We start from the raw sequence: 15,917 nt of genomic DNA, 5'->3' as shown, positions 1-15,917 counted from the left end.
GGATCACTTCATAATTGACTTGTTCTGTATAGTCTCCCTGAAGATCTGGTGTGGGCCACTGTCAAAGACAGGATACTGGGCAAAATGGACCGTGGTCTGACCCAGTATGGCAGCTCTTATGTTCTTATAGAATAAAAATACCATCATGCTTGGCACGAATATATGCCCTTGGCAGACACACCATGGATTAAGAGAGTTAGAGATGGAACCTGTCCATTCTCTCCTACAGGTGTTCTTTCCAAATCTGGAGTGAGGTACACCAGAGGGGCAGTACAGGGAAATTTGTAAAGTCACTGTCTGTGCTGTACCTGTTCTGGGGTGCAATAGACGACTTCAGCCTCCAGAGACATCTTCAAAAGTACTAAAGTCAGTCTAAAAATTTTGAAGTTGATTTACTCATGAGGTCAGTTATTTATCTTGGGAACCTAACTGTTCAATCCACAGTCAAGCTAAACTTCATATTTGGGCTAGAACTCCAGGATAAACAAGAAAGTAACTCATTCATATGAAGCAGAGAAATATTTCCCTAAAGGCTGATGTGCTGGCTGTAAAACTGAGTACTTTGGCAAGAAATAAGGGGGAGTAAGTGAGAGCCACTACTTCATCTGCTCTGACTCGTCTTAAGACGGACTGTATGCATTGCTAGTAGGTATATTGTTATTTTATATTTTCTTAATAGCAATATAATGATATGCAGTGAGTGGGTGGGGAATATGATCTGCATCACAAATAAAAGATACAAGCGGTTAGATGACAAGCAATTTTATTTTGCAAAACAATCACTATACAGCAACAAATACAATTGCAAATTGGATTGAAAAACATGAACTAACTACCACCAGCCATTCAAGAAATGTCTCAGGTAACAGGCTCTAGAATTATCAGAAAAAACACAGGTTTGTAACAGCAGACTGTATTCCTCCAAATCCCAGCATACAGAATATGTTGGTTTTTTTGTTTCTTTTTTCTCTTTGCTAAAGTTGAAGTGGCTTTTACGCCTGACCTTTCCAAATCTGAAAGTAAATTATTTTCCTGTAGAGGGCATTGCTTGAGTAAGATTACTAGCAAGGGAGCTCTACACACACCTAGGCTAAAATTCTATCTGCTTCATTTTATATAACAAAAGTGATCTACACTTAAAGACATCTGTCTTTGAAGGGATGTTCATACTTGATTTTCAGAAAATATTTTGGTCCAGCCCAGCAAAAACTTTTCTCATATACAGTAGTCCACATAGACCGCCTTTCAACTCCCTTTGGGTTGTGTAGATAGGCCAGTTTATATATATTTGCAAGCAGTCATAATGAGGGAAGAAATGTTGCTACTGTACATTAACATAGTGTTAGCTGGCTAATACCATTTACTGCTATACAGTGAAAATATGTGTTGTCTAGTGGTCACAGGAGTATCCTCATCATTATTAGTTTCTCCTTCATTGTTGCTGGACCAAGATCTGCTCAACTTTTACTGGATTTCTTCCTGCCTAGGATTACATAGAAACAGATATTTTGCTGATGTGGAGATACCCAGAGTGCCTTTTCCATTGTCCTACCACTCAACAAACATACTCAGTTTTGATTCTCCCATGACTAACCGATTTGGATTAATTTAAATTTTCTATTTATTCATTGTTACAAATAGAGAGAAGTTGGCTCTTAGATGTCACTGACTGGCTAAACCTGCCAATAGAATAGAACTGTTAAAGACGTGGGTTCCAGAAAACTGGAACATGGCCACCAAGTGCTTGCAAAGTTTTTAAACTGACACTCTTCTTGAGAAGGTTCTTATGAGCTTTTTCAGTGACTATCTAGAGTTGCGTAATGTAACTTGCATTTTATTTAATATAAACTCTTGGTTTCTTTTATCTTCATCTAGCTCCTCACAAAAGCTCTAGAACTCTTTCTATGGAAGGACAATTATTGATTACAAGGACTTTGCTTGAATGAAGACAAGAAAGCTCATTTCAAAGCATGAAGTAAATGACTTGGTGTGTTACGTCAGTTTGACTTTGGATGTGTATGTGCAATAACTAAACATCACCATCTACAGAATGTTTTTTTTAAAGCAGGATAAAAAGTACTTGAGTCACAGTTTAAATACTGTTCTGACCAGCTGTGTTCAACTTCAGTGAAGCTGAGGTTCAGCAGTACCTTAGGCTCTTCCTAACATTGGCAAAAGGCATAATAAAAACACTGCAAGGCTAATTTGCATTAATTGATGGAGAGCAACATGATCAAAAATATTGTTCTTCTTCCTCCTTTTGTTTTTTTAAACAATGGCAAGATATTTTTATGGACCACACCAAACATTATTTCCATGTAAATTCCCATTGGTTATTCTAAGCAACAGTACAGCAATTACAAGGCAGAAATCAGAATCCTCTTGATGCACTTAACATGTTTGCTAAACTCCCTGTCTTTTGTATAAAATAACTGACTTACAAACAGCATTAGGTGCTTTATAGTGTGAAAAAGCTTTTTGCAGAGTTGATGTGTGGGGCTATTTAGGAGTTCATCTTCAGTAAGATGCATGGAGTTTGAGCCATATAATTCATCTTAATGCCACAGGGAACAACTGCTTGGCCAAAATCTCCATTCATCACATTGAAGATTTACTCTTTAGTATTTGTGAAGTTTAATACTGTGAATTTAATTCTGTGGAATCCTTTGCTATTAATTATAAGAATCCTCTGCACAGACACAAACTTCTTCTCTCTGTTCTTTTCAGATCAACCCCCAACACACACACACACACACACAGTAAAAAGAACAGAGTACTCAAAAGCTTCCAATACACAAGGTTGACTTAATACACAATTCATGTCTAGCTCAGTTGACAGTGTAAAGATTAGCTAGAGATTTCAAAAGGAAGAGAGCCAACAATCTGCAAATATGTAAATTTGTCATTTTATAATGTCTACTGTACATAACATCAGCAGATTTGTTATCCACTGATGAGTAATACCACCCTATTACCTTCAGCAGTGTTTTCTTAGTGTCCATAATATTGTGTTGGAGTTCTCACAAGTAACTCCATTAGATCTGATGTTTATGTATCTCTCTGCAAGTTTATGCACACTTTTCTTATACTTTTTATAATCAACATACACTTGCTGCTTCTTTGTTGAGATTTAAAGATGCCCTATTTATCTATTCAGTCACCTTGGTGATCCAGGCTAGGGAGTTCATTTTATTTATCTGTTTAATTTATTAATTATAATTTATTGGCATCTCTACAGTGTTTACTGCTATACTACCAGAGTGCCCGAGTGTACACATAAGACACTACTGAAGGTATGGAATGACACCCAAATACTTTTTTCAACTTTAGCAAAAGAAAAAAATTCAATAAAATAAATCCAACATTCATTGTTACTATAGAAGTTTTAAAAAAAAGCTAAAATCAAACTGTTTTTGATTTAAAAAAATCCAGAATCCAAACCCACCTCTTTGGAAACCCTTTTTCTAAACATCTGGAACTCACAAAATCAGTCTTGGTGAAAAAAGGAGGGTGGGGAAAAGGAATAATTTTTCTAGCATCACAGAAGAGACTTGCATCTGACACTAAAACAGGGTCACGGCTTTTAGTTGTTACAGAAAGCAGTTTCATGCTAAACGTTTTTGTCTTTTTATGTATTTTTTTCTGAATAGGGGAAAAAAAACCCTGCTAACATCTACTTTTACATACCTAAAATTGCAACACCAAAGGGTGCAAGAGACACAGATACTGTGAATAAAGAAGTATAATATTCAAGTATATGAGGGCGTATCACAAATGGCCACAGAGAAATATATATATCTATAATACTGTATCAAACAGATGGAAAGGATGTGAAACCGGTAGTGTGTACACAAATCTAGCCGCTTAACCGACATTCTAATCAGACACAAGCCCATTGAAATGGAAGTGCTTCCTTTCAATAGTGTTTTTGTTTTAAAAATGCCACTTCCTCAAGCACAATTCAAATGTTTTTCAACTACTATTTTTAGTTATCAGTTAAATAATTTATTGGAATCAGCTATACACTGACATAATTATCCAGGCCCCAAAATGTTAATAACTTAATCCAGTCTTTCTCCTTCTACCCATTTATACAAAATAACACTTTTTTTAAATTAAACTTGATTTCCTTTATATGCCATTCCCATCCGGTAACTAGGCTCTTCAGTTTAATTTAACCTGTAATAAGTTACAGTGGGTGACTTTTTTTTTCCTCCCACCCATCAACAGAACCGTGAAATGAGCAACTTGGGATAGTCAGAAAGAGGTGGATGGCCCTCAGGCACATGGAAAGGTAAAAATGCATTTTATCATAGTACAGTACTCCATGCAAGACAGAGCAGAGCAACAATAATCATCCAATGTCATACACTGCAATTGCATACCCATGTAAACCCAGTGTCTTCCTGCTGTAAATGGAGATCAGGCCAATTTCTGCATCTATTTAATGATTTTGGGGTTTTTTTATTGTATGGTTGCTACAGTCTTGGGATGTGATTTAATTTTAGACATGATAAAGAATGAATGTAACACCTGCTCTGAGCCCATTCCTGCCAAGAGCTCATGTCTAAATATTATTACTTCATACACTGCTAAATGGAGCAAATTCATAAGCCCTGCTTAGCAAGGGCGGCCGTGACATCTTCAGCGAGGGTAGCAAGCTGAGGGGATTCCAGCAGGTTGATGCTTCCAGAGGATGAGACATTGCTGAGTCTGCGTGGTGAAGGCACGCTGGACCTGCCTGGTGACTGCGTAATGATCTCAGCCCCGTGATCTACACGGGCTTTAGCATGCTCTCTGAAGTTTAGCTTCTGGCTGTCAATCTGTTCAAGAAAGGCAAAATGCATTTAAACCTTTGCTTTTAAGTAATGATCTTCTATTGCTGATTTGATTTGAAACTCCGGTCTTCTGTGGTGACACCCTTTCTTATTCATACACCATCCCACCTTTTCGGTGTGCGGCCAACTCTCTCCTTCCCACAAAGGACCTGTTGCCGTATGATGCTGAGCACCTTCAGTTCTTGAAGTCAGTGGGAGTTGAGAGAGCTCAGCCCCTGCCAGAAATGTGATCAACAGCCTCACAGCACTGGACTCAGGAGTCACTCATCACCTTTGCCTGGGCCACCACTGCTGGAACACGTCCTCTAGCAGAAGGGTCCTGTCCTATAAGCCTGCCAATGATTCCCACCAAGGCGACAGCTGAGTGAATAATTCAATCTAGGCTGGGATTCCAAAGATGCCTAAGGGGATTAGGCACCTAATGTACATTGACTTTCAGTGGGAGTTGGGTACCTAACTCCCTTAGGCAGGACTGAAAAATCCCATCTTTTGCCTCTATTTCTGAATATCCATGAACATATCATGTCTTTATCGAATTAATATATTATTCTACATTTTATTGGTCTGAAATGTCTTTTCTTTTTTAAAAAAGCCTTGTAAGGATTGAACATGAAGGTATCTCTGTGAGCATTCAAAATCCACCCTTGTGCAAAGCATCATCCCAAGGTTTAAAGTGGGAGTTAGGTGGTGCATAGGCATTGAGCTGGCCCTCTGCACAGACGTGAATTTCACCCTATTTGAATTGCACTGGTTTGCTGTGGTTGGCAGGCGTGATATTGTTTCCGTTCTCTAACTGGATGATCACACAAGCAATGCCAGTGTAAGTATTTGCTTGTGCAAAGTGAACATGCACATGTGTGTATGTGATTCTAATATTTGCATTGTTTGAATGTTGTTCAAATGTTCACAGGAAGCATACACAAAAGGCCAGTGAGCATGGCTGAAGGGAAGGGAATATACATAAAACCCCAGTGTGGATTTAGAATAGCAGCAAAGGGAGAGAGCGGTCTGGAGGCAAAACAGAAGTTCAGCTGGGGAAAGGGAAAAGCATTGGGCATCAGGAGGAGCAGACTGGGAGTCACTGGCTCCAGGTTGAGAGGATCAACCACAGAAAAGTAACCTGTTCTATCTTATATTCTCCTGTTAGTCGCTTTTCCTGCTCTCACCTCTGTAGCCCTGTATATAAGTGACACACATTTTTCTGACCCATGTATACCTGCTGTGTAATTTACACCACGATTCAGGTCACTGCTGACATTGGGCTGAAGTGCATTCTCAAAGAGAGAAGCTCAGTTCATCAGGCTGATTTCTTACCTTGATATTGCCACCTCCAGGTGTATGGTGGGCATTTTCCAGGGAACCAACTTTAGCGTGAGCTTTTTCTTTGAAATCCAGTTTCACACTCTCAATTTTCACACGTCCCCCACCTATTCAAGCAAAATAAAATACAATTAAGAAAATGAAATAGTCCTAAATTTCAAATACACTTTGTTTTGTTTCCTGAAAATGTAGCTTGAGGACCAACCAGGCAAGTCAGCGGAGAGCAGTAGCTATTAGTGTCTTATTTTTCTGGGAAACAATCTGTTGCTACAGTAGCAGTAATCATGACGCAAAGAGATATGGACAAGCACAATATTAACTTAGTCCACTAGAGGATTTTTGTTTTGAGGTTCTACAGCTCCATGAGTGGTTTCGTTTTGAACAAATTTAATCAGGCTAAGTAATTTTCACGTGGGACTTTTTCATGGGTTACCCAGGGAGACATATTTTTCTGCCCCTCCCAGTTCTGTCCGGGCACAGACATTTTTTACTTCTCTGTCAAATATGATCTAATAATTCATAAAGGACCAGATTTAGAGAGGCGAAGAGCACTGTGCCCTCTATTTCAATACAGTAGAACCTCAAAGATACGAACACCAGAGTTATGGACAGACAGGTCAAGCGAACACCATGTGAAACTGGAAGTAACCAATTAGGCAGCAGCGGAAACAAACAAAACAAAACAAACAAACAAAAGCAAATACTGCACTGTGCCTGTACTGCATCTTAAAGGTAGGCACATCCGGGCTGCCTGTCCCCACCCCAACCCCATGCGTGGAGTAGCCACTTACATCTAGTAGTGAAGACGCTGGGGCTGCCAGCCCAAGGCACCAGCAGAGGAGAATCAGCGCTGGGGTCTGCGCTGCTTTCACCTCTCCCACAGTTGGGGGGGGGTGCTGTTTTCACACACACCCAGCCGGGAGGGGAGGGCACTGTTTTAAGCCCCCCTCCTCTGGCCGGGAGAGGGACAAGCTATTTTCACCCCATCCTCCTGCCTGGAAGGGGGACAAGGTTACAGTCTGATCCAGGGAAAGAAACTGCCTGCAAGGAAGCTGCTGGCACCGAGGAGGGAGTTTAGCTGCTGCTTGAACCTAGTTTGGCGTGTCAGCTGCTGGAACTGGAGCCCAAACTGCACTTTGTTTAGAGTTATGAACATTTCAGAGTTACGGGCAACCTCCACTCCCGAGATGTCTGGTACTCTGAGGTTCTGCTATACATGCTTAAGCATATGCTTAAATCCCATTAACTTCCATGGGATTTAAACACTTGCTCAAGTACTTTGCTGAATAGGGATGGACTCAATATCTTCATCAATGATTTAGATAATGGCATAGAGAGTACACTTATAAAATTTATGGACGATACCAAAATGGGAGGGGTTGCAAGTGCTTTGGAAGATAGGAATAAAATTCAAAATGATCTGGACAAACTGGAGAAATGATCTGAAGTAAACAGGAAGCAATGCAATAAGGAAAAATGCAAGGTATTCCACTTAGGAAGGAAAAATCAATTGCACACAAACAAAATGGGAAACGACTGTCTAGGAAGGCATACTGCAAAAAGGGATCTGGAGGTCATAGTGGATCACAAGCTAAATATGAGTCAACACTGTAACACTGTTGCAAAAAAATGCGAACATCATTCTGGGATGATCACTGGTAGGAGTGTTGGAAGCAAGACACGAAAAGTAATTCTTCCGCTCTATTCCGGACTGATTAGGCCTCAGCTGGAGTATTGTGTCCAGTTCTGGATCCTACATTTCAGGAAGAATTCCCCATCTGAAATATTTCATATTCTGGTTTCTGACAGGAGTATGTAAATAGCTAGGTCCAAATTCAGATCTGGTGTAAGCAAGTGCAACTCCGCTGACCTCAACAGAGGTCTACTTATATCCCTGAATTTAGTCCCCACTTATGTAAGGGTAAAAACTTCCCATTTGGGGGTCGAATCATGCACCATGAGCACAGGCACATTAGATGTGTGTTTATTAGATTTGGGTAATGCGCTTTCTAGAGGAGAAAAGTTTTGTAGGGAGGATGTTGGCTCATCAAATACTCTGTCTGGGATTATGTATATGCAAATTTGAATTTGGAATAGAGCTCTTAATGTTCCAGAATGCTGTCACTTAATAATCAGCTCATGATGGACTGCAAGCTGTATCTTTATCATTTCTTCTGGTACCTACCAATTAGCATCTTGAGTTGTGGGTTTGAGCATGCATTGCTGTACACTCTAGCCTTGAACCAGCAACACATTTAAACACATGCTGAATTTTAAGCATGTGAGGGTTTTGCTAGATTAGGCCAGAGTGCTTAGCATCTTGCAGGATCCAGCCCCTAAGAAGTAGGTACATTAGAGAACCTCCACTTATCCTGTTCACATTACTTGCATGAGTAGTAAGTTGCTGCAGTGGGTCTATTCACATGAGATAGGCAAGCAGGATTTGCCCCCTAATATTCCATATTAGTCCAAATAATTCCTACATTACCTGGTCTGTGACGGATGTTCTTCAGGGAGCCACATTTGGAAGTGACATGGCTCAGATCTATTTTCTTAGTTACAATTTGTATCTGTTGAAAGTGCACAAAACAAATTTTAGGAAGGCAAAAGGGCAAAGAGGAAGAGCACTAGCTTCGAAAAACACTGAAAAAGAAGAAATAGTTAGCGGAGGACAGATCATGCCAGAAAGGTGAGAAACATCTGGATTAATACAACAAGCTTCCATTCCACCAAGGAACCTGACAGTGGTGTGTTAAGTCTTTTCATTAGTAAAATGAAGATGTGAATCAAGAAGATAAACAAGGGTTATTTTCTAAGATGCTTCTGAGCTTTCCTCTTGTGGTGAAAGGCAGTGCCTCTAAGCGCTGCGTGTAGCATGATACATACTGTTGTTCTAGTCTGCTTTCTTTGTTCCTTTCTTTAATACTTATTTCCCGGGAATCTGGGCTTTTTATATCATCCCTTTCACATGACTTATCCTGACTTTCAGATTCAAAACTCTTCCTATGTCCCTTTGTCCCCATAAGTACAGTGTAAACACTGAGTGTGATTCACAACTGAGTTACTCCAGTTTTACATCAGATTAAATCCATAATGGGGTTACACTGGCATAAAACAGGAGTAACACAGTGGCTAATCAGACCTTCTGCCTAAACCCTGTTTTTCCTGATTTTGTATTTCTTTTATCTGTCTTTTTATCTGTCATCTAACTCTGTTAATTTTATATAGTCGTCAGAGAGAGAGAGAGAGAAAGACTCTGGGACCAAGCGCACACCCAACCTTGAATGACAGATGGGCTACGCTTTCAGTCTGTCTGTTACTTTATCTGGGGTGACCTAAAGAAGGCAAATATATAGATCTGCTGTACAGCCAGGACAAGCTTCCCCTTCCAGGAGCTTGAATGACTGCCTTCTGTGGAATTGTGAGCAAATTTGAATGAAGCCACATTGCAGCAGTGTGCATCTAGGCAGTCTGGCCTTTTCTCCGGGGATAGAGGGAGAGAGAACGTTGCAGGTTAAGAAAAATGTAATAAGTGAAAAGTGCGTTTGTCACTTCCTTGAAATTAGTCACCTTGGGCCAGATCATGTAAGAACTGAGCAACCTCAGCTCTCATTGGGCTCCTATTTTGTGGTTCAGTGGATGCTGTAGCCGCTTAGCACCTCTAGGGGCACTCAGCTCCTTGCAGGACTAAGCCTGTGGCTGTAAAGGCGCACCTCATCCTCTTCTTCCTAATCCATTTCCTGGCAGAGCCCTAACCATTTGCTGCGGTCTGTGGGGAAGGATCAGAAGCCCACCACTGAACACACAGGGTTGACAGACTACCAGACCAAGTTAACATGTGAAACATAAGCAAGAAGGAAAATAGTGCTTGGAAGGAGGGGAGACAGAGGGCTGGCTGTGCAAGGTGGGGCATCACAGTCAGGACGCCTTCTGAGGTAGCATCACTACTTACATTTCCTCCCCCTGCAGAATGTTTGATGTTATCCTTGGAACCACATCTGGACTGAATATCGCTAAAATCGATCTTCTTATTTAAAATTCTAACCTAAAAGGAATTGGAGGTAACTTACTATGCTGTACACATGTTCTTTCAGTCTGCAGGCTAGAGGACCCAAGACGGCTGTGACTGCTACTGCTGGTGTGGGCAGTTAGGTTTAAACGTTGGCCAAATGGATACAGCCAACTATGGAAAGCAGCCTCAATGTTAAAACAAATCTATTGCTCTTTTCACCTCCTTCCAAGCTGGTTGCTGGTAAAATGAAATATAATCGGTGAGAGTTATATTCTGGGAGTTCTCCCTGTTAGGCCTAAGGATCCCAGTTTGTCTCCAATTTATATAGCCATTAACCTCCTGGCCAAGAAAGACTGGAGCGGATGCTCCTGGGAGGTTGCCAGCACCTCTCAAGTTGCCAGAGGGGGTCCATGCGAGAGAGACCTGGGACAGAGGACTGTGCCTCCTGGACAACCATACCAGATCCAGCCAGCCCAGGGAGCATGGAGTCAAGAGTTGGACTCTGGTCTCCTGCTTAGCACTTACTCCTAAAGAGCCCTCAGATTGCCTACAAAGGTAACCAGTGATATTTATTGCCATTTTACGGATGGGAAAACTGAGCCATGGGGAGGCTGAAGGCTCACTTATACCTCTCACCAGATTAAGCTGTGACAGGGAAGAGGGGTGCCCCACCTGGTCCTGGGAGTTTTTTGCCTTTGTCACAGTTTCCAGGTCACTGGGAGGAGAATGACAGCCAGTGAGATTTGCTACACCTGTGTAAAGTGTAACCAGTGCTGCCCCGCCATATGGACAACACACCCCTCTGGGGCCACTGTGCTTCTCTGTGCTCCCCATCACTGTCAGCCACATCCCTGGGGGAAAAGGGATCCCTGTACCTTGCCCCTCACACACTCAAGTGGCCATCATTTGGCTCTATGTGAGACAGCAACAGAGCCAGGACTAGAATCCAGATCTCCAAATACCTAGCCCTACCCTCAGCCCACTGGACCACAGCTGCTCCATTCAGATCCCCCCACTACAGCAGCATCTTCGCCTGGCAAAAGGAGGAGCTTATTGGGACACCAATAATTTTGCTTTGGTAACTGTGCTTCTGTTTTTCCAATAAACAATGCAGGGCAAAACTGTGGGTGTCCGGGGGGGGAGGGGGAGAGGAAGGCTCCATCCCACCAGAAGTTCACATCTGCACCAACCAGCCCTGTGCTCCTCTTTGTGAGCCCTGAGCACACGGGGAAGGGGGACTAGTGCTGCTAGTGCTCAGCTCCCCAAAGGGGACGTGAGCCGACATTTCTGGAGAGTGCCCATGGCTCCACAGGCCTCTGTCGGTGCCCGGAGTCCTCAGCACGCCTTTTAAAAAGTGTAGCAAATGCAACTTCGGAACATGTTCCCCGCTCGCTTCGCTGGCGGCATTATGCCTGACTGTCCTTCACAGTCATTATGCCTCCAGCGTACAGCACGGCAGCCTCTGCAGCGCACACCTGATCACACAAGCCGTACGTACCCCGGTACGCCTGAAACAAAGCCCTAAGAGTAAGACAATGACAAGCAATCTTGTCACACACACGTCTTAGATATCATAGTGAATGACAGCCTCAAACAGAGAGACAGATGAGATAAGATAGGTAGCATCCACCACAGAAGGTCTGGCTGGTGCAGTGGAACAGAAAACCCAGAGTCTGTGAAATCACGAATGAGGACAAGATGGCTGACTTCTTGCAGAGAAGAGAAAGACGATGTTGGTGGATGGGGCGTGGGGGACTACTCGAAGAACAGGCAAGAAGCACACCTGAGGCTGCGAGAGCACTTCTGCCACCTGTGACTCAGGTTTGTAATCAAGGAGTTTTACTATATCCAGGGCTGCTTTTGGAACATCAAATACCAGCTGTAGCCAAAAAAGTTTCCATCTGCACCTGGGTAAGACAATGCCACCATTCCTTCCAAATGACCCCTGGGAGCCTCATCCACACCGGTCGCCTCACCAGGTGGCGACTGCAATGGGCTCTACTTGGGGCCACACACTGGGAATAAGGCTTAGAAGCGTACACAGAATGCAGCTGACCATAGGCTGAGCAACACATCACGCAGGGAGCGTATTACACGAATGCTCCACAGAGCGGCAAGGGATGCCACTATGTTTCCAAGGAGAGAATCAGGCGCCGGTTTAATATATAAAGCCCTACCTGATCTGGGATCTGGTTATCTGAGGAAGCTCCTTCCTACTTGAGTCAAGCTGCCACAGTGGCATAGCTTGTTGGTGTATCACACAAAATCATGTCCCTTTGGGCAATGTGGAGATGGGGAAAAGCGTGTGTTTGACAGTGCTCCTTCCTGACTCATGCTAGATCAGACCATGAAACTGCAGGCACATAAACTAGCTCACCCCATGGTTCTCCCATCTAACCACCAAATGTCTGGGTTTCATCCTTGCATCCAAATGGCGGTTAGGGTCCCGTGTTAGAGTCTCAGTGGTGGAGTAGTGTCATATTCTTTGTTATGTTTTTCTCTATGGGCTAGATCCTCAGCTGGGATGAATCAGTGTCGCTCCATTGACTTCAATGCCAATATAAACCAAGTGAGCATCCCCAGTGAGGGATTTCTGCTTAAAAATTGAATGCCTGGTGTGGCCCAGTGTAATTCCTTGGGGGCCACATCCTAAGGTCTTTACTCAAATATTGCATGATTTTTATTCAACTATGCCTGAGTAAAATAAGGACCTCAGGATATGGTTTATAATACTAATGTACTTGTGGCATCTTAGAGACTAACAAATTTATTTGAGCATAAGCTTTCGTGAGCTACAGCTCGCTTCATCGGATGCCACAAGTCCTCCGTTTCTTTTTGCAGATACAGACTAACATGGCTGCTACTCTGAAACTAATGTACTTGGAATTTACAATGTCTTTCCATACAAGCGTTATATTTTTGTAAGGCTTGCTGATAGGCATATCTAGATCACTCTTCAACACAGCATTCATCACAGTCATGTCTATAACGTAGCTGACAGGCAGAATAGGAAAAGCTAAGTTGACTGATTGATATTTAGCTGATAGGTAGATAGATTAATAGAGACAGATTCATTGGTACCCTCTAGCTGCTTACTGTCCATCTTGTAACACAAAGCAGATGCAAACCCAGATTAACTGTCCAGTGGGAGGAAGGCAGTCTTGTGGCTAAGACACTACACTGGGACATATGTAATCTGGATTCAATTCCCAGCTCTGCCACGGCCTTCCTTTGTGACCTTGGGCAAATCAGTTAATCTCCCTCTGCCTCAGTTCCCCATCTATAAACTAGGGACAATAATACTTCCTTGCCCTACTAGTATGTAGCCAGGATTAATGTTGTGAGGCTCTCAATTACTATAATCATGGTGGGCATGTCAGTACAATACCTTAGTAGATAGCTAAATTGGAGTGTACCGTTGAATCAGGTCTTTTGTCCATGCTCCTGTACCTGAGTACAACATTTATGCTATTTATTTTCTTCCCCGGGGTGATGCTGTCAGACCAGGTGCCAGCTCATGCCAAGGCAACTGGACCTCACTAAACACTGACAAATGCGTAGCTGGAAACCAACCTGCCTCACCTATGTGTTACTCTTATTAAAATAGATATTAGAGTTATAAGAATGTCTTTAGTGTTTAGACTTTATGGGATACTTGTAGGAGGCTGCACATATTAATCCTACTTATAACATCTGTATCCCATGTTATAAGATAATGTTTAAATGCTTGCTCTGTAACTATAAAAATGTTTGCCAAGACTGTGAACCCCCACCGTCAGGGGAGAAGCATCAGCAAGTGTGAAATACTAGTTTATCACAAGAGGTGTCATCTCTTCCTCATAAAAGAAGGTCTACAGACATCAGACAAGCCACTGTGCAACATCAGTGGACAAAACACTTTGCTGATTGTTCCTCCCACACCCATGGAGAGGAGACATGCACCAAATGCTCATCTCATCAGTTTGATTGCTGGGGGAAATCCCTGTGTGACGCATGACCAGAAAGGATTAAGCATCCTGTAGGATGAATGACTCAAATTCAACCCTTAAAGACATATGGGGAGATAATGTTTGTGCTTTTGTGTATTTACATATATATTAGTCGTGGTCAACAATGTAATCAAACAGTCGCTGTCTATGCTGTATTCTGTTAATTCAGAGATCAAAAGAACATCTTAACATTTAAATGAACTGTAAACATAGGATGTCACTGTATTCATCTCTCTTTGAAATGTACAGCAAATCATCTGCAAATGGTGGAAAAACAGGCAATTGCTTTATGTTAATCTGTGTGAATAATTACTGGTGATCCTTAGGAAATATACCTAGTTCAAAGTCGCCCTGATTGCCTATTGTTTACCCAGGACTGTATGGTCAAGTGGATGCTAGAACATTGTATAAAAGACCCTTGGGTGCTGATCCTGTCATCTCAGATCTGCTTAAGCTTCATCAGGGGAAGTTTGAGTCGCAAGATTGAGATCTTGGTTAAGCTGGAACACCCTGAATATGATATTGGACATTGGACTATAACCTATGGATTAAATTCTAAAAGAACTCTTTGCAACTACAAAGCTCACCATCTCTGCTATGAATCTGAAGCACTATGCATGTCTGTATGTATATTGATCTTTTAATCAATACTCTCTCTCTTTTCTTTTTTAATACATTTTAGTTTAGTTGTTAAGAATTGGCTGTAAGCGTGTATTTGGGTAACATCCAAAATATTCCTTAACCTGGGAGGTAATATGTCCGATCTTTTGGGATTGTAGAACTTTTTTATATGATGAAGATGATTTTCATTAATCCTCATCATATCTGACTTGGGTGTCTAGGTGGAGGAGTAACCTGAGGCTGGGTTACTTTAAGGGAACTGTGTTGTTGACTTCTGAGTAACCAGTGAGGTAATAAAGGAGCTGTTTTGTGCTGGCGTGGTAAATCTAAGTATTGGAATATCCACCAGCTTTGGGGATTGTCTGCCCCATTCTTTACAAAAAGAAAAGGAGTACTTGTAGCACCTTAGAGACTAACCAATTTATTTGAGCATAAGCTTTCATGAGCTACAGCTCACTTCATCGGATGCGTCAAATAAATTGGTTAGTCTCTAAGGTGCCACAAGTACTCCTTTTCTTTTTGCGAATACAGACTAACACGGCTGTTACTCTGAAACCATTCTTTACAGTTCACCATAATTGAGTGACTTCAACTGGCTCCCCCTGGGACTCCAGTCACACCCTGTGAAGGAGAATTTGTATCCCTGTGCTGCTTGAACTCTGAGGGCAAAGACCCCACATCACCGTCATCAAAAATCCCCCAAGATTATGAGATTCTGTAGCATGAAAAATAGAAATGAACACAAAACGAAACACATAATAAATACAAATATACAATATGAATATTAGGGCTGGAATTGCCAAAGGAGCGTAAGGGAGTTACCATTCAGGAATCAAAGAGAAAATTCCCTGAGAAGTAAGTACCAATAAGGCAGAAAAGAAAACGTAGGAAGTTAAGATTCATCTTCAGAAACTCCTTCTACAGCTTTTCAATTATGTACAACATCATGCGAGCATTTAAGAGCCTCCAATATCAGCAGCCTCAATTTTGGCAGACTCCTCTCTGCTAATCTTCTCTCCATGTCTGGTTTCTCCCTGATAGCTAAAATTATGTCACAGCAATATGTGATTGGTTACCTGAGATCTGGTGCGATGCTGACATTAGCCGCTGGCCAAACTGGATGTGAACGAGAGAACA

General features: G+C 42.0%; 1 protein-coding gene across 31 annotated transcripts in view; it reads right to left on the bottom strand.

Moving 5' to 3' along the window:
• Nucleotides 1-746: 746 nt before the first annotated feature.
• MAP2 (microtubule associated protein 2) overlaps nucleotides 747-15,917 on the bottom strand; it is a 346,697-nt gene continuing 331,526 nt past the window's right edge. For 21 of the 31 annotated variants that reach the window (XM_048868503.2, XM_048868498.2, XM_048868511.2 and 18 more), the window contains 4 exons: nucleotides 10,111-10,203; nucleotides 8,647-8,728; nucleotides 6,153-6,265; nucleotides 747-4,823 (listed from right to left, as the gene is read on the bottom strand). In XM_048868503.2, the coding sequence (XP_048724460.1) occupies nucleotides 4,608-4,823; nucleotides 6,153-6,265; nucleotides 8,647-8,728; nucleotides 10,111-10,203 (504 nt within the window). In that variant the 3' untranslated portion in view covers nucleotides 747-4,607. The remainder of the gene's footprint in view (nucleotides 4,824-6,152; nucleotides 6,266-8,646; nucleotides 8,729-10,110; nucleotides 10,204-15,917) is intronic. The other 10 variants (XM_048868513.2, XM_048868515.2, XM_075118118.1 and 7 more) reach the window with 1 other exon arrangement.

This window comes from Caretta caretta, chromosome 11 (genome assembly GCF_965140235.1).
Source record: "Caretta caretta isolate rCarCar2 chromosome 11, rCarCar1.hap1, whole genome shotgun sequence".
Lineage (NCBI taxonomy): Eukaryota > Metazoa > Chordata > Testudines > Cheloniidae > Caretta > Caretta caretta.
The sequence above is the reverse complement of the archived record's forward strand: the minus strand, read 5'-3'. Positions and strand labels throughout refer to the sequence as shown.